The 27,262-nt window shown below is 37.0% G+C and overlaps 1 protein-coding gene and 1 pseudogene across 8 annotated transcripts in view; both read left to right on the top strand.

Moving 5' to 3' along the window:
• PLCB4 (phospholipase C beta 4) overlaps window positions 1-27,262 on the top strand; it is a 473,095-nt gene that overhangs the window by 287,293 nt on the left and 158,540 nt on the right. For 7 of the 8 annotated variants that reach the window (XM_027840353.1, XM_027840351.1, XM_027840358.1 and 4 more), the window contains one exon: window positions 2,566-2,664. In XM_027840353.1, coding sequence (XP_027696154.1) covers window positions 2,581-2,664 — 84 coding nt within the window. In that variant the 5' untranslated portion in view covers window positions 2,566-2,580. Of the gene's footprint in view, window positions 1-2,013; window positions 2,034-2,565; window positions 2,665-27,262 lie in introns of those variants that run through there. The other variant, XM_027840354.1, reaches the window with a different exon arrangement.
• LOC114026555 lies at window positions 4,955-5,595 on the top strand (annotated as a pseudogene).

Raw genomic sequence — 27,262 nt, 5'->3', positions numbered from 1 at the left:
TGTTCATAGGTTATGATCCCCCTTTATATTTCTCCTCAGGACTTACCTATTGTAGTAGAAAAAAAAATATTCTTTGGGGAAGTTCAAAATGTAGATGTGAATCCCAAGTTTGACATTTAATACTCTGGGCTTATGTATCCTTATCTGTATTTTTTTAATGGAAAGGTTGTCGGTCGTGGTAGTTCATACCTGTAATTTCTACTACCAGGGAAGGTTAAATGTGGTAGATCTCCTGAACTATGGCATTCTGAGCTATAGTGGGCTAAATCCATCAGGTGTCTTCACTAAGTCAGATTCCAGTGTCATATGGAAGATTTGCAGGGGATGGAATGGGTTGCCTAAAGAGGGGTAAACAAGCCCCAGTTAGAAATAAAGCAATCATCAGGCAGGCAAATTATAGGCAGGCGGGGAGACCCAGTCTAAAAATACTCCAGATAGATAGATAGATAGATAGATAGATAGATAGATAGATAGATAGATAAAATCAAATAAATGAAGAGGTTGGATTATGTGGTGTCTAAGGTTCCTTCTGGCACTAAATCTAGGAAGCAAAACACTCGTTTTGTTCCTCCCCACCTCACATCTCTTCAGCTCAGACTCATAATTTTGAAAATTCCAGATTCTTTCCCAGTCTACTGGGCAAGTGCTACATTAATCTACACTGCCTGCTTTCGGTAACCTGTCCAGATTAATCAATCTCCCACAGTGCCTGGCACAAATTAAGCACTTAATAAATGTTTGTTGAATGATCCAATCTTCATTTTCTTTCTCTGCATTTGCAACAAAAGTATTACAGTTCTTCACATAAGCAGATCCCCCTGATAAAATTTCAAGTTTGTGCTGTGAGTATATGTGAATATAATAGCTGAATAGCTTGGGGGTGGGAGAGAGAGTAGTGAACGCAGTGTACTTCTACTGTATGTCCTGTGATTGAAATAGGCTTGGTGAGGATGGGTGAAATCCAGGTAAGTACTTAGCTCACCCCCATAGCTTACTCTGTTAATCAACATAATTTTTCATATATATATATATATAGATAGATAGATAGATATAGATATAGATATAGATATAGATATAGATATAGATATATAGATATAGATATATATAGATATAGTCTAGTGCTTTCACTTAGTAGACTATTGGTAAATGTCTGTTGAATTGAGTTGACAAATCATTGTCTCTTTGTCACCAGCAGTCTAATGGAAATGGAATGAACTTGTTCCTTTCTCAAAGTTGTATTTAATGTCAGGGCTTTTGAACCTGTGGCCAGTCATTCTGGCTGTGGATCAATCCATGACATGTTTCTGTCCTGATGTGATTGTTTTCCAGTCCATTTTACTGTACAGAATACATAAATTCAATGAATCTGCGAATAGAAACCATGTACTTTCTCAATCTTAGGTCCAAGAATTTTTCTTTCTTTCTGAATTGAACTAGAAGAGGCAGCTGGTGCTCAGTGCATGGAGCATTGCTCCTAGAGTCAGGAAGATCCAAGTTCAACTTATGAGTCAGACGCTTGCTACTTCTCTTACCTGGAGAAAGTCACTTCTTTTTGTCTCAGTTTCTTTAATTATAAAATGAGGATAATAATAGCATCCAAATCACAGAGTTATGAGGATGGAGATAGCAATTGTAAAATGTTTAGCACAGTGCCTGACACCTAGTAGACACTATATAAATTATTATTCCCTTCCTTCCCCCACCCCAAGAAAATCTGTGCCTCCTTCCATCCTTTCAATCAAGGTGAATCATCTATTTGCCTTTCAGTAACAAGTTTGTATAGCTTCCCAACAGTGTTAATTTATGGAGAGTTGCATCCCACTTGAAATGGTGACTAATGAAAAGTTCATTCATGCTTTCTTGTAGTTAGACTGTTTCAGTCATTTCTGACTCTTCATGACCCTATTTAGGGGTTTTATTGGTAGTTACTGGAGTGGTTTGCCATTTCCTTCTTCTACTCATTATTATTATTTTTTACAGATGAGGAACTGAGGCAAACATAGTTAAGTGACTTGCCCAGGGTCACACAGCTAGTAAGTATCTAAGGCCAGATTTGAGTTCATGGTAATGAGTCTTCCTGATTACAAATCTAGTTTTTTATCCACTGTGCCACCTCTTAAGCTTTTTTGGGGGAGAGGGTGAAGCAGGTGGGCTTAAGTGACTTGCCCAAGGTCACACAGCTAGTAAGTATCAAGGTCTGAGGCTGAATTTGAACTCAGGTCCTCCTGACTCCAAGGCTGCTGCATCATCTAGCTGCCGCCCCCATTAAGCTTTTAAAGGGATGAATCAATAATAAGATTTATAGCAAGAAGTCCCTCCTTCAGAGAGCAACAGTTACAATATTGAAGAATGTATCTTTAAAATATTTCTGTAGTATTATTATTGTATAGTTTACTTTACTTGTACTACTTTTTTTACAATGTTGTTTGTCCATGGTGGGAGAATAGAGGTTCACACAAGTATAGTGTTAGCATAAGCTTACCAAAAAAAACGTACGTGAGAGTAATAAATATCATTTGGCCTTTTTTTGTTAACTTACTAATTAGAAATTCTTTTTATTTTCAGGTTTTGGTGATAAGCATGGCCAAACCATATGAATTTAACTGGCAGAAGCCAGTTTCCCCATTTATACAAGAGGGAGCCATTTTTGACAGATATGAAGAGGTAAAGAGATTTGTTACTAATGTTTCCTCTTGAATGTTTTCCCCCAATATATTTTCATTTAATTGAACATTTCTCAATTACATATAAACATTTTAATATTTGTTTTTTTTTTATTTTGACTTCCAAATTCTCTGCCTCCCACCTTCCCACCCCTTTCCATGAGAAGGCGAGCAATTTGATGTAGATTATACACGTGAAGTCATGCAAAACATTTCTGTATTAGCCGTATTGCAAAAGAAAACACAAAATAACAAAAAATAAAGTAAAAAAAGGATGCTTTGATCTACATTCAGACTCTATCAGTTCTTTCTCTGGAGGAAGACGGTATTTTTCATCATAAGTCCTTCAGAACTATCTTGGATCATTGTATTAATCAGAATAGCTAAGTTACTCACAGTTGATTATCATGCAATATTTCTATTACTATGTAGAATGTTGTCCTGATTCTACTTACTTTGCATCAGTTCATGTAAGTCTGCCAGGTTTTTTTCTGAAATTATCCTGCTCATCATTTCTTTTTTTAAATTAAGAAAATATTATTTATGTATTTTTAACATTCTTTTCTTTTTAAATTTTGAGTTGTAAATTCTCTCTCCCTCCCAGGCCTTTATATTTAGAAGGCAAGCAACATAGTATCAATTATACATGTGAAATCATGCAAAACATATTACCACATTAACCATATTTTTAAAAGCAAGAAAAATTAAGTGAGAAAAGTATACTTTAATCTGCACTCAGAGTTCATCAGTTCTCTCTCCAGAGATGGACATCATTTTTTCATGACGAGTCCTTTGGAATTGTCTTGGATAATTGTCTTGATTAAAGTAGCCAGATCTTTCACAGTTGATCATCCTCACAACATTGCTGTTACTGTGCACAGTGATTTCCTGGCTTTTCTCACTTGAATTTGCATCACTTCATATAGATATTGCCATGTTTTACTGAAACTATCCTCCTCTTCATTTCCCACAACACAAGAATACTGCATTGCAATCATTTCCCAAAACTTGCTCAGCCATTCCCCAATTGATGAGCATCTCCTCAATTTCTAATTCTTTATCACCACAAAAAGAGCTGCTATGAATATTTCTGTATATATAGGTCCTTTTCCTTTCTCTTGATCTTTTTGGGATGCAGACTTAGTGGTCATATTGCTGGCTCAAAGGGTATGTAGAATTTTATAGCTCTTTGGGCATAGTTCAAAATTGTTCTCCAGAATAGTTGGACCAGTTCACTATTCCACCAACAATTTATTAGTGTACCTATTTTTCCCTCGTACCCTCCAGCATTTGTCATTTCCTAAAGATGTGAGGTGGTACCTCGGTGTTGTTCAAATTTGCCTTTCTCTAATTGATAATGATTTAGAGCATTTTTTCGTATGACTGTAGGTAGTTTTGATTTCTTCCTTTGAAAACTACCTCTTCATATCCTTTGCCATTTATCAATTGGGGACTGACTCATTTTTTAAATTTGACTCAGTATATATTTGAGAAATGAGACCTTTATCAGAGAAACTTGATGCAAAAATTTTGTTATTACTTCAAATCTGGCCTCAGACCAAACACTTGACACTTACTAGCTGTGTGACCTTGGGCTAGTCACTTAACCCCAATTGCAAAAAAAAAAAAAAAGAACTTCAGAAATGATTATGTGACATGGGAGACAGTGGTGTAGGACTGCCCAGCATGGTGTGGCCACATCAGAGAAGGTGCTGTGCTCTATGAGCAAAGCAGAATTGAATCAACTCAAAGGATGTGCAGATTTAGAGAATCTACACCAAATGTTCACACGTACTGTTTGTGCCTGACCTGTGGCAGAGCATTCCATGCTCATATTGTTCTGATCAGCCAGTCAGGCATGCTGAATTTGACTCTAGCGCAGTGATGTCATTTTAGTCCTCTTTGAGAATGAAGAACAATAACCAACCAAGCCACCCCCTCATTTTCCTTTCCATTGTAAAAGTGCTTCCTTGTGAGCCTCTTTTATGTGGGAAAAATTTCCCCATTCTATCTCTGCCTTTCGCTTTCTCTCAGTGCATCCCTCATTCTCATATTTTCATTTTTTATGGAGATCATTCCAACATAATCAAATCACATCTATGACCTCTGTCTTGGTAGACTTCTTTTAACTGGCCTAATAATGATAAAGTTCTTAGGAGTTACATGTATCCTATTAATATATAGAAATGTAAACACTAGCCTCCAGCTGCCCCCGCTGCCACCTGCCAGCACTCTTGCTCCCCGCCCGCCTGCCCACTGGTTTCTTGTGTGGAAACTGCCTCAGTCCTAGAATGTGTGGCTTGTGGAGCAGCTTTCCTGGTGTGCAGGGACTTGAGAACCGCCTGAGCTATGACCGCCGTCGGAAAAAAAGTTGGTTATAGTTGGTGATGGTGCATGTGGGAAGACGTGCTTGCTCACTGTATTTAGCAAAAACCAATTCCCTGAAATGTATGTACCTACAGTATTTGAAAATTATGTAGCAGATATTGAAGTCGATAGAAAGCAGGTGGAGTTGGCTTTGTGGGACACCGCTGGTCAAGAAGATTATGATCGCCTTAGACCTCCTTCCTACCCAGATAGCAGTGTTATACTTATGTGTTTTTCCATCGATAGCCCTGATAGTTTAGAAAACATCCCAGAGAAGTGGACCCTGAAGGTGAAACATTTCTGTCCCATTGTGCCCATTATCCTGGTTGGGAACAAGAAGGATCTTCAAAATGATGAGCACACGAGAGGAGAGCGGGCTAAGATGAAGCAGGAGCCAGTGAAACCTGAACAAGGAAGAGATGTGGCAAATCAGATTGGCGCATTTGGTTGTACGGAGTGTTCATCAAAGACCAAAGATGGTGTAAGGGAGGTTTTTGAAATGGTCACAAGAGTGACTTTGCAAGCCAGATGTGGAAAGAAGAAATACGGGTGCCTTGTCTTGTAAACACTTTGGAAAGCCCAAGCCCTCACTTGGTTAATTTTTGAAGTATTGTTTATTAATCTTAGTGTACAATTACTAGCCTTTTTCGTTAATCTATAATTTACTTTAAGAGATTTACAAATCAGAAATCACCTTGCTACCAGTATTTAGAAGCCAACCATGATTGTTTAATGACAGTTTATGCCCAGTACATCTGTGCACACCAGGGTCCCTCTGACATTACTCTTAGTAACCTTATTCATTTTCCCAAACAGCTTTTCTGGCACTAAATCAAGGGAATTCTTAACTTCTTGCTTCTTTCTAGAAAGAGAAAAGGTGATAACTTTTATGAATTCGGCTTTAACTGTAACATGTCCTGTTGCTGTCAGCTACAAGGCCTTCTGTAAATACAATAAATACAAAGTCATTTCAGAGCAGGATCTCTTATAAGATTTTTATTGATATAGCTCTGGGGTATTATTCAATTGTTTGAAAATGGGACCCAGTCAAAGATGGTGAGTCCCATAACACTGCAGCAAAGCTACAGTTCTGTGGTTTCATGTCAGTTACTTTAGAGTTATAGTGTAATTAGTGCCACTTAATGTATATTACCAAAAAAATAAATATATCTACCCCAGCTTAGATGTAATATTTTTTTGTATAATTGGATTTCCTAATACTGATATTTTTTATCTCTATAGGTCTGTCTGGGTTTTTTAAGAAAGTATATTTAAACATGAAGTCAGATGGAAAAACATTTGAAATCCCTTTTTGTCAGTTTCTCCAGAAAATGATAGCCATTAGCAGTTCCTTTTCTGCACAGTGTCCACCCCCATCTCCTGGAACTAGGATCAGTGAATGGGGAATTGATTCCCACCCCAAGGCAATGTGATGGTTCAGAAATTGGAGTGATTTGTCTGAACTCAAGTTACAGCATCTTGGTATATACAATGTTTCTTTATTTCTTACTCTTATAGTGTGACTTCCCTTAATCTCCTGGGGGGCTTGCTGCCCATTCTCTTTGTTGGTGGCCAAAGTCCCACTTGGAACTTCTCATTCCTCTGTAGCTGACTAAACATTTTTCTATATCAGTTAATTTTTTTTCAATTACTAATAGAATAAAGGCAATTTTATGAAAAAAAAGAGAAAGAAAAGAAATATGAAGTTTAATTTTATTCAGACTCATGATTTCTCTTTCGTGTTTATCTTTCTATACTCCTCTTTCATCTTGTGTTTCAATGTTAAATTTCTATATAATTCTGGTCTTTTCATCAGGAATGCTTGAAAGTCCTCTATTTCATTAAATATCCATTTTCTCCCCTGACGTATTTTTCTCAGTTTTGTTAGGTAAGTTATTCTTTATTGTAATCCTAGCTCATTTGCCTTCTGGAATATCATATTCCAAGCCCTCCACTCTTTTAACATGGTAGCTGCTAAATCTTGTGCGATCCTGACTGTGGCTCCATATTTGAATTGTTTCTTTCTGGCTACTTGCAATATTTTCTCTTTGACCTGGGAGCTCTGGAATTTGGTTATAATATTCTTGTCAGTCTTCATTTTTGGGATCTCTTACACAAGATGATCAGTGAATTTTTTCAGTTTGTATTTTACCCTCTGGGTCTAACATATTGGGGCAATTTTCCTTGATGATTTCTTGAAATATGATGTCTAGACTCTTTCTTTGATCATGGCTTTCATGTAGTTCAATAATTCTTAAGTTATTTCTCCTGGATCTATTTCCCAGGTTGGTTGTTTTTCTAATGAGATATTTCATATTTTTTTCCTTTTTTTTTCATTCTTTTGACTTTGTTTTATGTTTTCTTGATGTCTTGTGGAGGCATTAGCTTCCACTTGCCCAATTCTATTTTTTTTTTAATTTTTAGGCAATCAGGTTTAAGTGACTTGCCCAGCTAGTAAGTGTCAAGTGTTTGGTCTGAGGCCGGATTTGAACTCAGGTCCTCCCAACTTCAGGGCCAGTGCTCTATCCACTGCACCACCTAGCTGCCCCCCAATTCTAATTTTTAAGGAATTATTTTTTTCAGTGTGATTTTGTAACTCTTTTTCCATTTGGCCTATTCTACTATTTAAGGAGTTCTTTTCTTCAGTAAATCTTTGTGCCTCTTTCCCCAAGCTATTAATTCTCTTTTCACATTTTTTTTGTGTCATTTTCATTTCTTTTCCCAATTTTTCCTCTACCACACTTATCTATTCTTATGGGAGTTCTAGTTGGGTTTGGGTCTAATTAGCATTTTTCTTCAAGGCTTTGTTTATAGCTATTTTCACATTGTGGTCTTAAGTTTATATGTCCGTTCCCCCCCCCCTTCCCGAACCAACTCCAGCATTCCTCTTCACCATAGAACTGAGACCCAGAATTGTATATGGGCTGGTCAGTGCCAGCCATACCCAGTGCCTGTAATCTCTTTATGACCAGTTGTCTGAGCCCCTTACTTTCTCTGGGCTGAGAACTCCTAAAGCTGCTGCTGTTCCTGCCACCACATATTTGGGCTCTCTACAGGCTTCTATCCTGGAGTCACAATTTTCTCCTGTCGACCTCCTAAGTTTTCCTTGACCTTTTGTTGGTTCTGCCACTTAAATGATGTGAGGCTTTATTTTAAAGTTGTTTAGAGGGCAGTGTTGAGAAAGTTCAGCTGGCTTGCCTCTAATCCACCATTGGCCTCACCATCTCTCTTAAATGTTTTGATGCTTATTACTTGCTGTGTAAACAATCTGTCACCCAGGAAAGAACATGTTTGAGTTTGTGAGGTCATTTGGTTAGAAATAGAGGCTTAATGTCATGCTTTTGGTATGCTTTCCACATGAAGCATACTATTCCCCTTAAATACAATGGCAATTGGTCATCATGTCAAGAATCAGCTTTGCTCTATAGAATGTTTGTGATATATGAATGTGAATGATACTGCCTGTATCAGTTCCTTTCAGTTACTAAAAAGTGACTCTGGCCACTTCTGTCTATGCAAAATAAAGTATACTCTTTTCACAGGTCCTAGGGCTTTGTTCAGATGGAGGAATTTTTACAGACAATCCTTCCCTTCCTCTCAATCCCACCCCTACCAAAAAAAAAAAACCAAACCTGGAGAAGATGTTTGTACTTTGAAAGCTAATCTACTCCATGAGAAAACTTCAGATTGCATGGAAACGAACTTTGTATCAGGTCTTCTGCAGGCTGAAATGACTGATTTGTGTGGCATCAGTTTTTAATGTGGCAGTGCTGTTTTTCTTCAAATAAACAAAATAGCCTTTTTTTTTAAGTAATGAAACTCCAGATGGACAGATGTTCACCATTCTTAATATTAAAATCTGAAAATCATTGCAAATGGCATGTATTCAAATGTATACTGTTCCTTAAACTCTTATACTTAACTTGTCATCTGCATTCTTTCTCTAGGAAAAGATTGGAAGAAGCCAGTAAATTCACAGTTTTTAACTAATATGGCTCCACTCCAACTCATAATTTCTCATAAAACTTTGTATTGACTGTTCCTTTATTCTTATCTGTTAATCAACAGATATTTATTTAGCATTTTCTCTGTATCAGGTATTGTGCTATTTGTTGGTCATACCTAAATATATATATATATCATCCCTGACTTTGAGGAGTTTGCAATCTACTGGAGACTTGGATGTCTCTCCCCTAATAGAATAACAGATAAGTATATACATAGAAGATACAAAATTAATACAATGTAATTTGGCAGTGAAAGCTAGGGGAATAGGGAAGGTTTTATATATATAAATTTATATATAAATATATATATAGCATATGTAAATATACTGAGCATATCGATATGTATACTGAGCATATCAAATCCTATCTCATATATTCACATTTGTGTACATTTAATATCCTTACTAGAAGATTTTAAGCTCCTTAATAGTAGGTACAGTGCCATTTTTTTTCATCTTTGGGTCCCCAGTGCCAAGTATAGAGACTTGCACGTAAGTGCTTAATGTTTGTTAAATTATTGTTTTGAGTCATAGGGACATAAAGTCATTAATTTAGAACTACAAGGGACTTCAGAGGCCATCTAGTTTAATCCCTTGATTTTGTGGATAAGGAAACTAAGACCCAGACAAATGAAGCAATTTATCCAACACCAAAAGGGTATTAACTGACAGAATCAGGATATGAACTTGGGTCTTCTGACTCCAGAGTCAGTGCTGTTTACAGAATAGCATGTTGCTTTTCAAAATGAAGGGGAAATATCTTTTCATCAGCCACTGAATATTGTCTTTACCTATCAGGAGAATATATTAAGTGTGTTGAGTTATTACTTTATGCTTTAACTGTTGGTTAATGTACATTTGTAAATCTTTTGTGTGTTAAGCATTTCTTTTGGGTAGAGGAAATAAATAACTGTTCAAGGCCTGATAGGTCCTTTTTTATATTGAGTACTTTTTCTAGAAGGAGCCTGTTTATCACTTTCAGGGGATACTCTGAATATGAGCACATAAGTTGCATTGTAGAGATTTTCTCTGTAGCTACAGGGTGAAAAAAGCTTGACTGTAATGTTCTATGTTGAAACTGCTTTGTATGAGTCCAGAGCTAGAGTCTTTTTTTCTGTGAGGAGTGCCTGATGTACCCAGTATAACATTTTTGGGAATTGGCATAACAGGAAGGCAAAAGGATTAGCTACCACTCAAAGCTCATCTCAAAACTGATTTTTTTAGGATCTGAAGCATATGTTTGAGGCAGAGCAATTTGAGAGTGGCTCTGATTTCATTTTTTTTTGTTGAGATAACTATTTAATAAAGAAAGAATACTTGCTACCAAATAGACATTTTGAAACTTTATAAGTTTTTAAAGGGTTTTTACCTATTTCCTGGAAAATGGTACTTTTTAAAAAATTCTAAAACTTGATTTGAAACAGACACTAGTACCTGAAGGTCCATGTTCAGTTCGAAGCCCTTAAGTATTCCTCCCTGTGAAATGTGTAGTACCAAATTATCCTTAGAACTGAAGACAATATAAAAGCTTAGTTTAACTACACTAAACTCACACTTAAACAGTCTTTTGGCAAAAGGTTATTAGAATGTTATGGCTTACTGGTGGAGAAAAGAGGAGGAGCAAAGAAAGAGTAGTTGTGGTTATTTAGTCATTCAGTCATATACAACTCTTCGTGACCCCGTGGACCATAGCATAGCATAGCATTATCCTTCACTATTTCCCAAAGTCTGTCCAAGTTTATGTTCATTGCTTTCATGACACTATCCATCTCATCCTCTGCTGTCCTCTTTTCTTTTTGCCTACAATCTTTCCCAACATCCGGGTCTTTTCCAGAGAGTCCCAACTTCTCATTATGGCCAAAGTATTTAAGCTTCAGCTTCAGTATTTGACTTTCTAGTGAAGAGTCTAAATTAATTTAAGTATTGACTGATTTGATCTCATTGCTGTCCAAGAAACTCTTTTCCAGCACCGCATATCAAAAATGTCAATTCTGTGGTGCTCAGCTTTTCTTACAGTCCAGCTCTCACAGCCATACATCGCTACTGTAAAAACCATAGCTTTGACTATACAGACTTTTGTCAGCAAGGTGATGTCTCTGCTTTTTAGTATGTTATCCAGATTTGCTATAACTTTCCTTCCAAAGAAGAAGCATTTTTTAATTTCATAACAGCAGTTGCCATCTGCAGTGATCTTTGAGCCTAAGAATATAAAATCTGACACTGCTTCCATTTCTTCTCCCTCTGTTTACCAGGAAGTGAAGAGAATAGTTTTCAAGATCTTAGTTTTTTGGGTTTTTTTTAATGTTAAGCTTCAAGTTAGCTTTTACACTCCCCTCTTTCACCCTCATCTAAAGGCTTCTTAATTCTTCTTCACTGCCTTCAGAGTGGTATCATCTGCATATTTGAGAATGTTCATACTTCTTCCAGCAACTTTATTCCAGCTTTTGATTCATCCAGTCTGAGATTTCACATTATGTACTCTACATAAAAGTTAAATAAGATGACAATATATAGCCTTGTTGTACTCCTTTTCCAATCTTAAACCAATCAGTTGTTTCATATTCAGTTCTAACTGTTGCTTCTTGGCCTCCTACAGGTTCCTCAGGAGACAAGTAGGATGGTCTGTTACTCCCTTTTCTTCGAGGTCTTGCCACATTTTGTTGTGATCCATGGTCGGAGGCTTTAATATAATCAATGAAGCAGAAGTAAATGTTTTCTGAAACTTCCTTGCTTTCTCCATAATCCAATGAATATTGGCAATTTGGTCTTTGATTCCTCTGTCTCTGAAAATCAGGTTGCACATCGGGTAATTCCAGGTTCACACATTGCTGAAGCCTAGCTTGCAGAATCTTAAGCATAACCTTGCTGGTGTTGAAAGGAGTGCAATTGTTTGGTAACTTGAACATTCCTTGGTATTGCCCTTTTTTTGGATTGGGATATAAACTGATCTTTTCCAATCCAGTGACCACTGTTGTGCTTTTCAAAATTGCTGGCATATTGAGTGCAATATTTTAACAGCATTACCTTTTAAGATTTTAAAAAGCTCAGTTGGAATTCCATCATCTTCATTAGCCTTATTGTTAGAAATGCTTCCTAAGGCCCACTTGACTCATTTTCCATGATGTCTGGCTCTAAATCAGTAACCGCACCATTGTGGTTATAAGTGATGTTAAAATCTTTCTTGGATAGTTCTTCTGTGTATTCTTGCCACCCCTTTTTAATCTCTTCTACTTCTGTTAAATCGTTTGTCTTTTATCATATCATATCATCATTTTTGCATGAAACTTTCCCTTGATGTCTCTAATTTTCTTGAAGAGCTCTCTTGTCTTTCCTGTTCTATTGTTTTCTTCTATTTCTTTGCATTGCTTATTTAAGGTAATCTTACCTCTCCTTACTTTTTTCTGGAACTCTACATTCAGTTGGGTATATCTTTCCCTTTTTCATTTACTTTTCCTTTCCTTGTTTCCTCAGCTATTTGTAAAACATCATCAGAAAGCCATTTTGTGTCTTGCTCTTCTTTTCTTTGGAATGTTGTTGTTGTTGTTGTTGTTGTTGTTGTTGTTGTTGTTGCTGTCTCCTGTACAACATTGTGAACTTCTCTTCATAGTTCTTCAGGCACTCTACCTACCAGATCTAATCCCTTAAATCTATTCATCACTTCCACTTTATATTCATAAGGGATGTTGTTTAGGTCATACCTATGTGGTCTGATGGTTTTCCCTACTTTCTTCAATTTAAGTCAGAATTTTTTAAGGATAGAGGAGACCATGATAACAGAGAAAAAACACTCTTCTTTTTCCTTTATATTCCTTGCCAAAGAGAATGGTCTTTGGAAAAGACAGAATAAAATATTTTAATAGGGAATTGATACCCAAGGGAAGTACTAGCTATCTTCAGTAAGTTAAAGACATCAGACCTAGACAAACTCCATCCCAGTATATTGAAAGAACTGAAGATGTGTTTTCTGAACCATTGTCAATGATTTTTAAAGATAATAGAGAAGGGGAAAATGTTGTAGGACTAGGAAAGAATAACTGTAAAAGGAGAATATCTTCAAAAAAGGAAAGAAAATCTGCAAACTCCAATGGGTAAATTAAGCTTAACTTTGATGCTTGGCAAAATTCTAGAAATTCTCATTAAAGAGATGGTTAGTGAACATCTAGTAAAGGAAGGGTGATCACAGAGAGCTAGCATAGTCATGTTAAGTACAGGTGAGAATGACTTAATTTATCCTTTAACAGGATTGGGAGGGGAGTACTATCCATATAGTTTACTTTGGTTTTAGGAAAGCATTTGGCAAAATCTACTGCTATTATTTGGAACAGGATGGATTAGGCAATAGGACAGTTCAATAAATCTGGACCAGATTTAAAAGCATCATCATTAATGATTCCCTGTTAGCTTCAAAGGAAAGCTTCAGTGGGTGCCTCAAAGGTCTGTGTTTGGCCCTTTACTGTCTAACATTTTTAGTCAAAGACTTACATATCAAATGGTACATCTATCAGTTTTGCAAATGACAGAAAGTTTGGCAGTATAGCTAACATATTGGGTAACAGAATCAAGTCCAAAAGCATACCAGTCTGCTAAAACTTTAGACTAAATCTAACAAGGTGTGTTTAATAGGGATTCATATAAATTCACCCTTATTTTCAAAATAATTTAATATATGAGTTGAAGACAGGAGAGATATGACCAGATACAACTTAATGAGACTATGTCTGAAGTATCATGTTTAATTCTGAGAACTAAATTGTATAAAGCAAATTGATAAGCCCAAAACTGATACCCACAGTAGAGTGAGCAGGGTAGTGAAGGGGCATTGAGACTATATTATGTAAGAACTGTTTGAAGCAAGAGATGTTTATCATGAAGAAGGCAATTGTGGGGACTGTTACAGTTGTCGTTGAGAATTTGAAGGCCTTTCATTTAGAAGAGGAAATATGATTGCTCTGATTGGTCTCAGAGGGAGAAACTAGGAGTAATGAGAAAATGTTCCAACTAGAATTAACCAAAGATGAAACGGACTGTCTCAGGAGGCAGTAGACTCTTCCTTCTCAGAGTTATTTAGACTAAAGTTTCAAGACCACTTGTCAGGTATGTGATAGAGAAGATTCTTACTCAGGAACAGTTTGGTAAAGTCCCTTCCAACCCTGTTATACTTTGATAATTCTACTGTGATGCCAGCCATTTGATGACCAATTTTCAAGTACAATGCATTAAAAGGAATTCGATATTGATTTATCTTGAACATAATTTAATCATTCTTTGATGACTCAGAAAGCACTTTAAAATCTTGCAGTGCCAGTGGGTAGCATCACAAACACCAATTATCATTATGCATTACTATGGAAAATTGCTATGGTTATTAGAAGATTTTGGTGATTTAAGTTCTAGGCATAAATTCATAAACTCATTCTAGACATAAATTCTAGCTATATAAAGTATATCTTGAAATTTCTTTTTTATCATCAAATTTCTTACATCCTGGCTTACTTAAATTAGACAATGTAAGTAAGATATTCCCAACCTCTTAACCAGGTTATGACAGTAAATCTCTAAGCTTTACCAAGTAGAACTATGAATTAGTTAATGCTGTCATGCCTACCTCTCCACAATATATCATAACTTCTAGGATGGAAGAAAGTATAGGTAGAAGCAGTGTCCTGATCTTAATTCTGCACCGGGACTTTACTGGTGGAACTTTCCTTCCCAAGTAAGCTCAAGCCTGCTGAAAAATTAAAAAAAATAGTTCCTCCTCACTAAAGTTTTGAGGAGCTTTGACATCTGAAGTCACGAAGTATAGAGATTGGGCAATTACTAATTTTGTTGGGTAAACATTAGCAGTAACATTAGATTAAATGTTTGTTGAATTGAATAATCCACATTAAACTAATCAACTTTGGTCTAGGAATTGGTCTTTCTGAATATTCAAAATATCCATTAAGTCAGATAATCACCAAATCTACTTTTTACTTTGTCATGCTTAAACAGTGCCATAGAATTCAAAATCATGGATTAGATACAGGCTGCATGGCACTGAGCAAACCATTAAAAATCCCTGACCTTTGTCAGTTTCATCATTTGTAAATATGGGGATGGTGGTGATTAGACCCCTTCTAAAGTCACTTTGTAGCTCAGAGATTTTATGGTTCTTATTCTCAAAATATATATACACATATCCTTTCCCCCCTTCAATAGAGAGATAGTTATCACCAGCACAGAAGTGAAGTCAGAAAAGTGGAACATGACTGTGCCCCATCTCTCTTTTTCCTATTCCCACACTCCATTAATCCACCTTGCTGAGGCTACTATCATTCTCACCTAGTACATTGGTCTAGCACAGTACAGTGCTTGAATGGAATACCCCAAAGAGGGTGGCTGCTACTAGGATTCACTACACTCAGGATCATAGATTTGGAGATAGAAATGGCCTTTAAACTCAGCTAGTCCAGTCTCCTTATTTAAGGTGATGAAGCTAGGGCCCAGAGATATAGGATCATTTTCTCAAGGTCACACAGGTAGTAGGTGTCAGAGCTAGGATCTGAACGTTGGTTATGTCTCAAATCTAGCACGCTTCTTATAATGAGGAGATTGGCCTCAGCTCCATGATCAGGTGGCCAAAGCAATAATTACAATTATCATAAGAATAAGCTGGAGTCACACACTTCAATCAGTCAGTAAAATCTATTAAGGACCTACTCTGTGGGGATAATAATCCTTTCACTGCCAAGTCACAGGATTATGAGAAAAACACTTTAAAAACATTAGAGAGTAATATCAATGTAAGTTTTTTTCTGATGTTATTAATAATTATTATCAATGATGATAATACTGATAATAACTAATTTTATATAGTACTTTAAGATTTGCAAAGCACTTTACAAGTTACCTAATTTAGTCCTTGTCAATAACCCTGTGAGGTAGGGGCTGTTATTATCCCCATTTTACAGATGGGGAAATTGAAGTTGAGAACAAAGAAATGATTGACCCAATGTCACACAGCGAAATGTTTTCCTGACTTCTCTTCCTGACACCAGCTTTAGCCACTGTTCCACCTCGCTGTCTAGTTTCTTATTTTTATTAGAATTATTTCCAAAAAGCAAAAAGCTATTAGGTGGTGGGATGGATAGAGTACTGGGCCTGGAGTCAGGAAGACCTGAATATAAATCTGGCTTCAAACATTTACTAACAGTGTGATTCTTGACAAATCACTTAACCCTGTTTGCCTTAGTTTCTTCATCTGTGAAATGAGTTGGAGAAGGAAATGGCAAACTGCTCCAATATCTTTGCCAAGAAAACCACAAATGGGGTTATAAGTTAGCCATGACTAAAACAACTCAACAACAACAACAACAACAATAAAGCAAGTAACCTGTAGAAACCCAACAACCAATTAACATGACCTAGGTAAGCTGGAAAAAAAGACCAAAATTATGTATGTTGTAAAAGTGGAGCAAGGGCTCTTATTTCCTTACTTTCTATTCAGTCACCAAATGACATTTGTCATACCAAAGTGTAGTGTACTATAATTTGTTGGTTTTGCACAGGAGGTAGAATGGCTGTTTCTGATTCCCTGGTGCTGTCTAGGAAAGTGCACCTTATCTATTGTATGGGAGAAGCCCTGTGCATAGAAATGACTCCAAAGAAGAGGCATGAGACTACAGGCAATAGGTGGTGGCAATGGTGGGTCGTGAGTAGTAGATACTGTGCTATCAGAGGAGAGAACCAGTGAGAAAGAGAGAAAAATCTAAGAGCCCAATCAGCAACCTGCATGTCAATACTGAGACCTTCAGTTCTGACACCTTCGATTAATCCTAGTGCCTTCCCTCCAAGAGTATCAAATGATCCCCACGTGTATATGTTATTTGAGGCAGCTAGGTGGTACAGTGGAGAGAGTACTGGACTTGGAATCAAGAAGATTTCTCTTCATGAGTTCAAATCCTGCCTCAGACACTTGTTAGTTGTGTGACTTTTTTTTGGTGAGGCAATTGGGGTTAAGTGACTTTCCTAGGGTCACATAGGTAGTGAGTACTATGTGTCTGAGGCTGTATTTGACTCCAGGGCTGGCGCTCTATCCACTGCACCACCTAGCTGCCCCCTAGTTGTGTGACTCTTGACAAATCACTTAACCCTGTTGGCCTCAGTTCCTCATCTGTAAAATGAGCTGGAGAAGCAAATGACAAACCACATCTTTGCCAACAAAACCCCAAATGGGGTCATGGAGAGTTGGACATGCCTGAAAAGCAATTGAATAATAAAATATATGTTATTTGAACAAAATTGTTTGCACAAGGTCTGTTATTTTTGTCTGTTGTATCTCCAGTGCTTAGCACAGTGCCTGGCACATAGTAAATGCTTATTAATTGCTTATTGACTCAGTTTGATAGCTCTATTGAGGAGGGGCTGAGAGAGCACAGAGGAAGGGTAGGAGAGTAACAAACACCTGTACTGACCCCGGAAATTCCTTGTAGAACCAGGGTGTCATGTTAAGGACAGTTTAGCAGTCAGGGTAGTGATCTAGGCAGGTAGTACAACAACAGGCCAAGCTACAATACCGTATGGTAGAATAGTATAGTGGGTATAGTAGTATATATACATCAATCAATCAATCAACATTTATTAAGTGCCTACTATGTGCCAGGCACTGTGCCAAGGGCTAAGGATACAAAAAGAGGCAAAAGACAATCACTGCCCTCAAGGAGCTCACAGTCTAATTGGGGGAGACAACATGTAAACAAATTTGTGCAAACAAGTAATCTACAGGATAAATAAGAAACACATAACAGAGGGAAGACACTGGAATTAAGAGGAGTTGGATGGGACTTCCTCTAGAGATGAAATTTTAGTTGGAACGTAAAGGAAGCCAGGGAAATCAATAACCTGCACGAAGGAAGGAGAGCATTCCAGGCATAATGGACATCCAGAGAAAATGCCCAGAGCGAAGAGATGGGGTGTCTTGGTCATGGAACAGCCAGGAGACCAGTGTCACTGGATCAAAACATATATTTGGGGAGGAGTAAGATGTAAGAAGACTAGAAAGATAGGAGGGGGCTGTTAGATTATAAAAGGCTTTGAATACCAAAGATACCCCACCCCCCTTTTTTGGTCTAGTTTGAATTCTCATCATCATCTAAGACTGAACTTATACGCCCCTTTCTCCATGAAGATGTCCTGATCCATCCTACTCTCTTAGTGCCTCAACCTTTCAAACTCCTCTAGCATTTTGTATCTCTGTTATACACCTTTATATTCTGCATTTGTGTTATATTTCTGTATATCATACTCCTCTAAAAAAATTTTTAAGTGCCTTTAAGACAAAGACTATGTCATTTATTTTATTTTTGTCCTTGTTAATTTTTAGATCCGTTTCAACAAAGCATTTTGCACATAGTAACAGTTTAACAAATGTTTGTTGAATTAAACTGGGGACTCAGTAGATATGAGTGATAAAAGTGAGAGAAGAATCTGACGTGTTGCCAAGAATTTTTAGTTGTTTATAAGTTTCTTCAGAAATGGTGTATTGTCTGTTTCAAATCTAAAGGCCTAACAAACAGAAAGCCAGACTTATCTGTTAATCTCACTTAATACAGTTTACATTTAGAAGCATACTTAATATTAGTTCAAAGAGTGATGAGGCAACTGGATGATACGTTAGATAGAACCTGGACCTAAGATGGAAGACCCAGAGTTCAAATCAGGCCTCAGACATTTACTAGCTGTGTGACCCTGGGAAAGTCACTTAATCTCTGCCTCAGTTTCCTTAACTGTAAAATGGGGACAGCAGTAGCAACTACCTCCCCAGGTTATCAGGTGCTTTGTGAAGTACTTAGCACAATCCGCGGCACATGTAGGTGCTATATAAATGCTAGCTATGATGATGATGAAGATGAACTAATTTTTAAGTCTTTACTACCATTCTTTGATTCCCCATGTCTTTTCCTTTTGTTTATTATTTTTTGACTATCCACTTGCCTTTTAAACAAATTATCTTTTATTAATTTCTTTCTCTGTTCTAGTAGGCCTCCATATTTGTTCTTTTCTATTTTTTCATTTCTCTCTGAGGTTTTCCTTAATTTTTCTTATTTTATTGACAGTAGGAGAAGACATACTTATTCTGAAGATTAGAAGCATTTCACCCATGAAATCATGCTCTAGGCCAGTCACGTGGATAGTACTTGTAATTCATTCTGCTTTGTGGAGTAGGGACAGTAGAGAGAGGAGAAACATGGAGTATAAATCATGAGAATTTTGTAGAAGGGAAATGGGACTCTAGCAGCTGGGTGAAAAGACAATTGAAAATAAAAGAAAATATGTATGAAATGAGTCAGAATGCCTTATTTTTTCCCAAATAAAATTATTGTAGAAGTAATTTCTTTCAGATGAAAGTGATTCTTGTGATTCTAGGACATCACAAATAGGACCCTAGCTCCCTCAGACACAGTTCTTTGAGAGGATTCTTTGTACTCCAAGTATTTTAGACTCAATTGTATGAGACAGGCTTGATGTCATAGCTTTTAGTATTTCTTGGTACTGAGAATTTGAGACTTTGGAAGGTGTGTAGTACTAGGAAGAAGTCTCACTACCCCAATTTTGAGTCACATCCATATGCTAGGTGAACTGGGATACAATAAAATTCATCCATTCATTTCTGGAAGCTTTCACAATAAGTGCTGAGTATCAGTCATGTGATAATCTATGCTGGTGATTAAAATGACCAAAGTGAGCAGAGAGGTTACTGAATAATCTATTTTGTGCAAGTAGTTTTGCCCTCAAGATAATAGTTGCAGATCCATTGATTCAGTGCAAAATAAGAAAATAATTTTTCAGTGAATAGAACTTTTAAATAATGTTGTTACACATTTTGAAGTCCTTGATTTACAATACTCTTTTCTGAGGGGTGGGGAAATGGAAAGATGGAAAGGATGCAGTACAAATATAAATAAATGTTGTAGGCTACATGAAGGAATGGTATTTTTCCCCAAAACTATCGAACTAGACCAGAAACTAGACACAAATCGATTGAATTCTTTAGACACAAAAAGAAGAATGAAAATATTTTCAAACTCTTTACATTATTCCCTTCATAGATTAGCAAGCAAATTGAAAGAAAAATGTGCTGGTTACACAGTGACATTTCTTAAGGAAATTACATTCTGTTTGGAACCATGAGGCTAACATAGCTTTTGCCTTGTAAATATCACCTTGCCCTATGGCTTAAATCCATGGATCAGGTGAAAAATTCCTTTTCCTTGCTGAACATCTATTCCCCAACCTCTACACTCATCCCAATCCATTTATGCTATGCTTCACCCCAGACCCAACCCGCCTCTGTGCCCCTCTTCCTCAGTGAATTCTGAGTCCTCTGTTGTAATGTCTATAAACTTTCCTTCATCCTCTTCCTCTTATACTCTTTCCACTGAGACAAAGGAACTTGGTTTTCTCTTGGGGTCCCCTCATCCCTTAGTACCCTCTCTCTGTGTAGTGCCTCCCTTCAATGCCTTCACTGCCCCATCCCTCCAGAAACTCACAGGAACATGAGGAAGAGTTAACTTATTTCTTCTTCCCCAGTGACACTTGCTTGGACACTATAACCTCAACATCCTCTGCTTTGAAATTAATGCATTGTCCAAGTGTTTGTTGTTAACATCTATCAACCCCCAGAATTCCTTATCTCACTTCCCACCTATACAACCAATTTCTACTCTAACTTCTGCTGTCATCTTTGGTTACATCAGTATTCAAGTTGATCACTCTTCTGACATGCTGGCCATCCAGTGCATCCCTCATCTCAAGTCATCTGTTGTCAGTTGCTCTCAGCCCATCCACTCAGATGTGATGATGGTCTCACCTGAAGGCAACATGATCTTCTAGAGAGAAATCTGGATCTGGAATCATAGGACCTAAGTTTGAATTCCAGCTCTGCTACTATTAATTACTACATATGTGACCTTGGGCAGTTCATTCATGATATCTCAGTTTCCTAATTTGTAAAATTAGGAGGTTGAACTAGATAATCTCAAAGGTCCTTTACCAGACTAAACTCCTATGATCATAGACCTACAACTGCTCTAGCTATAAAAAAATCCCCAGCTCAAAACTTCCCCTCTCTATTCACTCTCTTCTCTCAGTCCACCCACCACCTCACTCCTCCTAAAGCTGCTCTTTGCCTCCATCACATCTCTTATCCTTTAATCTCTTTTTCTTCTCCCAATTACTCCTGTTTGGACTTAATTTTCCTCCATGACATTGTGGCTAGACATTTCAACAATATACTGTCCTCTACCTGGACCAAAAATCATTTTACAGATGAGAAACTTAGGAAGACAGAGGATAAGTAACAAGGTGTGTCACACAGCCAATAAGTGCCTGAGGCCAATTTAAACCCAGGTCTTCCTGATTCTAGGTCTGATGCTCTCGTCACATTTCACCTATGGCAATAACTTACTAATGGGCAACCCTACCTCTAATTTCTCTGCCTCTTCAGTTCATCCTTCTTACAAATGCCAAAATAATTTTCCCAATGTACAAATATGATTACATCACTCCTCTTTTCAAAAACCTTCAGTGCCTCCCAGTTGCATGGTGGAGAAAATACAAAGATCTTACCTTAAAATTTAGATAGTCCACAATTTGGCCACAAGCTGTATTTGCAGGATCAATCTCTTCTCCTTGGTATATCCAAAGCTGTTCCCTAATCCCATACTGTGCTAAAATGTTGCAGGCAGTCCCCTGTGATCAACATTTTTCTTTCTCTCCCGCAAAGCTTCACTTCCTTCATTCTGGAGTTCAGGCGTCCCCTTCTGCAGGAAGCTTTCCCTGAACTTTACAGATGAAAAAGAGCTCTTTTATTTGAAATTTCTTAGAACATTTTTTTCCCAATTTTCGCAGCATTTTTGTCCTTATCACATTCTCCTTGTTTCACACTTATTGGTATATACACCTTAGGCCTCCATTAAATTATAAACTCGTTGAAAGCAAAGACTGTGTTTTTCATTTTTGTATCACCAACTTCCTATGCATAGTAAATACTTAATAATCCTTTGTTTATTTGAATTTTATGGAAAATTATATAAATGGAAGCATGAAATGTACTGACAAATAGAATGGCATTGTTTTTAATATTTTATTTAACATTGTGATCTCTATGACAACATTTTAAGGGTATACCTTAACATCCTATCATTCACGGGTATCAGATGAGATCAAGGGTGCTTTTATTTCTTTTGGATCAGGGGTTCTTAACCTTGGGTCCATCATCTTGTGTTTTTTTTAATGTTCTAATAACTATTTCACTATAATTGCTTTCCTTTTTGGTCCTATATATTTTGTACATTTAAAAACATTCTGAAAAGGGGTCCATAGGTTTTACCAGACTCCTAAGGGGGTACATGACAAAAACAAGATTAAGAACCCCCTTCTTTAGACCTTTATCATGATGATTTATCTAGGGTATGATTACAATTATCCTATTTTGGGAACTGCTTAATCCTCGTCTATAATGGGGTTATGGGAAATGTAGCCCATTGTAGACAGCAAAACTTAATCCTAAAACCTTTATTTAATGTTCAACAATAATTAACCTAAGAAAATATTTTTATCCTATAGCTACATGGCATACTGGAAAGAGTAGAAAACTTGAAGTTAGAAGGGCCTGAATTTATATCCTGCCTCAGGTACTAGCTCTATAATCCTGGACCAGTCATTATTTGGGCCTCAGTTTCCTCACTTGTAAAATGGAGATAATTAGAACACCTGTCTCAGTGAGATAAAATGTGAATAGCTTTAAGATTTTTAATGTGAAATATAAATGAAAGTAATTATCATTAGTTATTATTTGTTTTTATTTCCTATTTTGACTGACAGTCTCTAGGCAAATTATATGTATAACTACAGGGATGACATAGTTGTTATTCTTTTTTTAACATCTTGAAAGGAAGAAAAAAAAATTTCTCAGCAACAAAACTTGCCATTATACCAGTCTTTAATATTCAATCATATGAACTTCTGAGAAACTCATGGGTATTAAATACTCATGCTGAAGCATTCTGCCATCCTCATTTCATATACACTGAACAACTCATCCAGCTTTGTGTCTTTGGCTTCTTGTCAGAAATATTTAGCTAAGGTTATTGGCTGGCCCTCTGTACGACTTCCTGCAGTAAAATATTTATATATTCCAACAGAAGCATCCTTGAGCACCAGCAAAGGGTTTTGTTGTTCTGTTCATATCTCTGTCAAAGTTCAAGCTCGGTCGTCTATGGCCTATGCTTTGTTCTGAGTTCTACCAATGGAAACAATAATGTTCAAAATTCAGGTACCACTTAGTTATGGCAAGATACTAAAGAGCTTAACTTCAGTTATGTTTTGGATGAGAAAATATCAAGCAACTGTCAGTATAGTATGTGAAAATAAAAAGATATTGTGCTAAGTGGCCTTTGGCAGCAGACCTGTCATCAAATCAATTATCTCCCTCTAGTGTCCCCTGAGAATCTCCTTCATGCCTATAATAGCTAGCACACAGTGTCTGAACTGGGTTCATCCTCTCATTCTAGGATTATCATGAATTGCACCTTTTTTCTACCATTCTTCCTAGACTCAAGTGATTTAGGACTCAACTAAACAAATATCAATTTATGATTCAGCATACCATACCCCTCAATTCCAATGTAACTAACAAGATGCTCTGTGCCTTAATAGGCAAGAAAGATTTTTTGACTGAATTACATATTCACTTAATCAAAGACATAGGTGTGAACAAGGCCTAGCTTTATTGAATTAATAGTTATTCAGCCAAAGATATAAACTAGGTGTTAGGGCAGCTAGGTGGTGCAGTGGATAGAGCACTGGCCCCGGAGTCAGGAGGACCCAAGTTCAAATATGACCTCAGACACATAACGCTAGTTGTGTGACTCTGGGCAAGTCACTTAACACCAATTGCCTCACAAAATAAAGTAAAATAAAATAATTTGGGGGGCAACTAGGTGGTGTAGTGTATAGAGCACCAGCCCTGAAGTCAGGAGGACCTGAGTTCAAATCCAGCCTCAGACCAAACACTTGACACTTACTAGCTGTGTGACCCTGGGCAAGTCAGTTAACCCCAATTGCCTAAAAAAATAAAAAAAATAAAAAAATAAACTAGGTATAGTTAAACTCTTAATCAATTTATGAATGAAATCAGGTAAAGACACACATGAAGTATGTTGTGACTGGTTGAAAGAACTAGATTGTCCATTGGGCCTGTTACGTATGTTAGAGAAGGCATTTGAGCAGGGGAGAAGTCAAGCTTCAGGAACACCTTGAGAAGGCATTTAAGTACCAGTAAATCTGTTTTTCAAATATTTGGAGAGTTGTCCCCCAAAAGAGAAAACAGACTTATTGGGCTTGGTTACAGAGAACAGAAGTAGGAACGATGGGTTGAAGAGGAATGGATTTTCACTTGATAACTTCATTTCCCTCTGTACTGGACTCCATCATGCTCAATCTGAATGCCTTCGCTCTCCCTCTTCCCTTTTCAGCTTCGTTTTTGTGTTATCTTCTCTCATTGGATAGTGGGCTTCTTGAGCACAAGGCTGTCTTTGTTTTTTGTATTTGTATCTCTAGCACTTAGCACAGCCCCTGTCACATAGTAGGCACTAAATAAATATTTATTAACTGAATGAGATGAAACACTTTCTAGCAGAGCCACCTGAAAATGGAATATTGCCTTGGTAGGTAGTAGGTTCCTCCCATTGGAGGAACCAGTCCAGCAATGGTGAGTGAATGCTTCTGAGGCACATTAGAGACAGGGTTTTTGTTCTGTTACATGCTGGATCAAATGGCCACTAAGGTTCCTTAACACTTAAAATTCAGGTATTATGTGTTTCTGTGGATGCTAATTCCCCAAACTAATGGCGGGGGAGGGGAAATCTATCAATACATCATCTTTGCCTCCTACCTCCTTAAAATGTAAACTTCTTGAGGGGCATTTGATTTATTTGAACAATGCCTGGGACATAGTAAACTAAAGATAACTTGGATAATTTCAAGAAGGATTCCTTTATTACTTGGCTAGGACTACCAATTCTTAGTGCTTTTTTTAAAAATTTTTTTTTTAAATGATCAGAGATAGTGGTAGAGTAACATAGTGATCCTTTGGTATCTCCACTTCCTGAAACATTAAATTAATTGCGTGAAATCATATAATATAATTCATTGCACAAAGATTTGTCAGACATCTGTCATGTCCATTTTAGATGTCTTCCCCATAGACTTTATCGAGACTATATTTTTATGATCCTGTTTTTCTCAGTGAGAGAGGTCAACTTCATAGTCACAGAGACCCAGTTGCAAGTCCTGTCTTGAACTCATTTAGGTTATATGTTGTTGTTGTTTGTCCTTCATTCTAGAAGAGGACCGTAACATCAGGGAGGTGATGCCGTGACTTGAAAGTGAGTTGGATTTAAGTGAGGGAGGGCTGTGCAAAGTCACTAGCCTCACTCTCTCCTCTAGAATCATCTGCGTCCAGTAGCACAATATAGATCAGGATGACAGGAGATGGTCCTGGGCCAAGTCACTTAACCTCTCGGTGTTCCCAGGCAACTATCTAAAAATATGAATTGCTGAACGGTTGTTAATCTGTTAATCAGATCTTCCAAGCACTCCTCCCCAACACAAATCAAGGAGATGAAGACTTGAATATAAGAAAAGCTGAACAACAGTGCACACTACCGATGCAAAAGCTGCACAGGAAAGAGATCACTAGGGGTTGGGATGACCATGGGAGACTTCATGGTAGATCTGCCAGTGTTCCAAAAGATTGAATAGAGTTAGTTTTTAACAGTAGTTCAATACAACTTTGCTGTAGTAACAATGTGGCAATAGTGAAAAGAGCATAAGATTTTGAGTCATGAGAGAGATGGGTTCAAATTCTGCCCTCCAGTTTTACTGCTTGTGTGACCATGGACAAGTCATCCTGGAGACTCTTCTGTGATCTGGGGATAATGATAACACTTACCTCACAGGACTGTACTCAGGATCAAATATACATATACATATGTGTGTCTGCACACATATACACATACATATGATTACATCTACATATACATTTATGTGTATATGTGTGCATACACACATATACAAATAGATATGTGTATATATGTATGTGTGTATACATGCAGGTATACACATGTATGTATATATATCTACATGCATGAATATTATAACATGTATGCTTTAATAATATATTGCATTCTAGACATGCATCAATGTATTCTTTATGTATACATGTATATGATGGAATATAGTATAAACATGTGTAAACATGCTTATACATACAAACATGCATGTTATATGCGTGTGTGCATGCAGATATACTTGTACACATATGTATTTATATCTCTACATGCATGTACATTATGCTGTGCATGCTTTATAATATATTGCATTATATTCATGTATGTATGTACACAATACATGGACTCATATATAATACAGTACACATGTAATGCTTTGCAAGCATTTAAGTATTATCTACATGTCATCTACTAATGACTTATTTTTATTCTGTTTTTAATTTAAATATCCATTCTATTCAACAAATACTTGTTTTACATTCACTTTGCTTCTCCTTCACTTTGGAAACAGGATGTTTCATGTAGTGTACCCATGAGATTGTCATCTAAGAATTCGGTTTAATTAAAAACTTTTTTTTAATAAAAAGGCGATTTTTAGCTAGTGTGCAGTCATTATCTCAGAGGCCCATATGAATCACTCTGCCCCTTACAAAGATTTGTATGGTTTGTTTCTCAGTAAGGGGAAAAAAGCTATCACCAATAAAATCTGTGTAATTGCTTTGTATAGCAGAAATATCCCTAGCTCTTCAAAGAGACAAATTCTTATGTATTCTTTCCTTATCTTAACTTCTAAAGGAGAAATGGTTTACTTTTTAAATAATGTGACTGTTTAGCTTGTCCAAGTTTGTGTCTTGTGACTGGCCACCCACTCCCTCTCTTAAAGATATGTTTTGCTGACCTTTCTTTCCTCCTGCCTGCCTGAATGTATATTACTTAATACCTTGGGAGTCATTTCTTGGAGTGCTCTGGCATGTGTCAGGGAGCCTCTAATAACAGTCCTGTCTTAAAACATGAGTGCCCTCTCAGAGTTTGAGGACTCAGTATACCCAAGTTAGACATGGTTATTCATCTCTCTCTCTCTCTCTCTCTCTCTCTCTCTCTCTCTCTCTCTCTCT

The sequence above is a fragment of the Vombatus ursinus genome, unplaced genomic scaffold (assembly GCF_900497805.2).
Source record: "Vombatus ursinus unplaced genomic scaffold, bare-nosed wombat genome assembly UNPS02014841.1, whole genome shotgun sequence".
Taxonomy (NCBI): Eukaryota; Metazoa; Chordata; class Mammalia; order Diprotodontia; family Vombatidae; genus Vombatus; species Vombatus ursinus.
The sequence above is the reverse complement of the archived record's forward strand: the minus strand, read 5'-3'. Positions and strand labels throughout refer to the sequence as shown.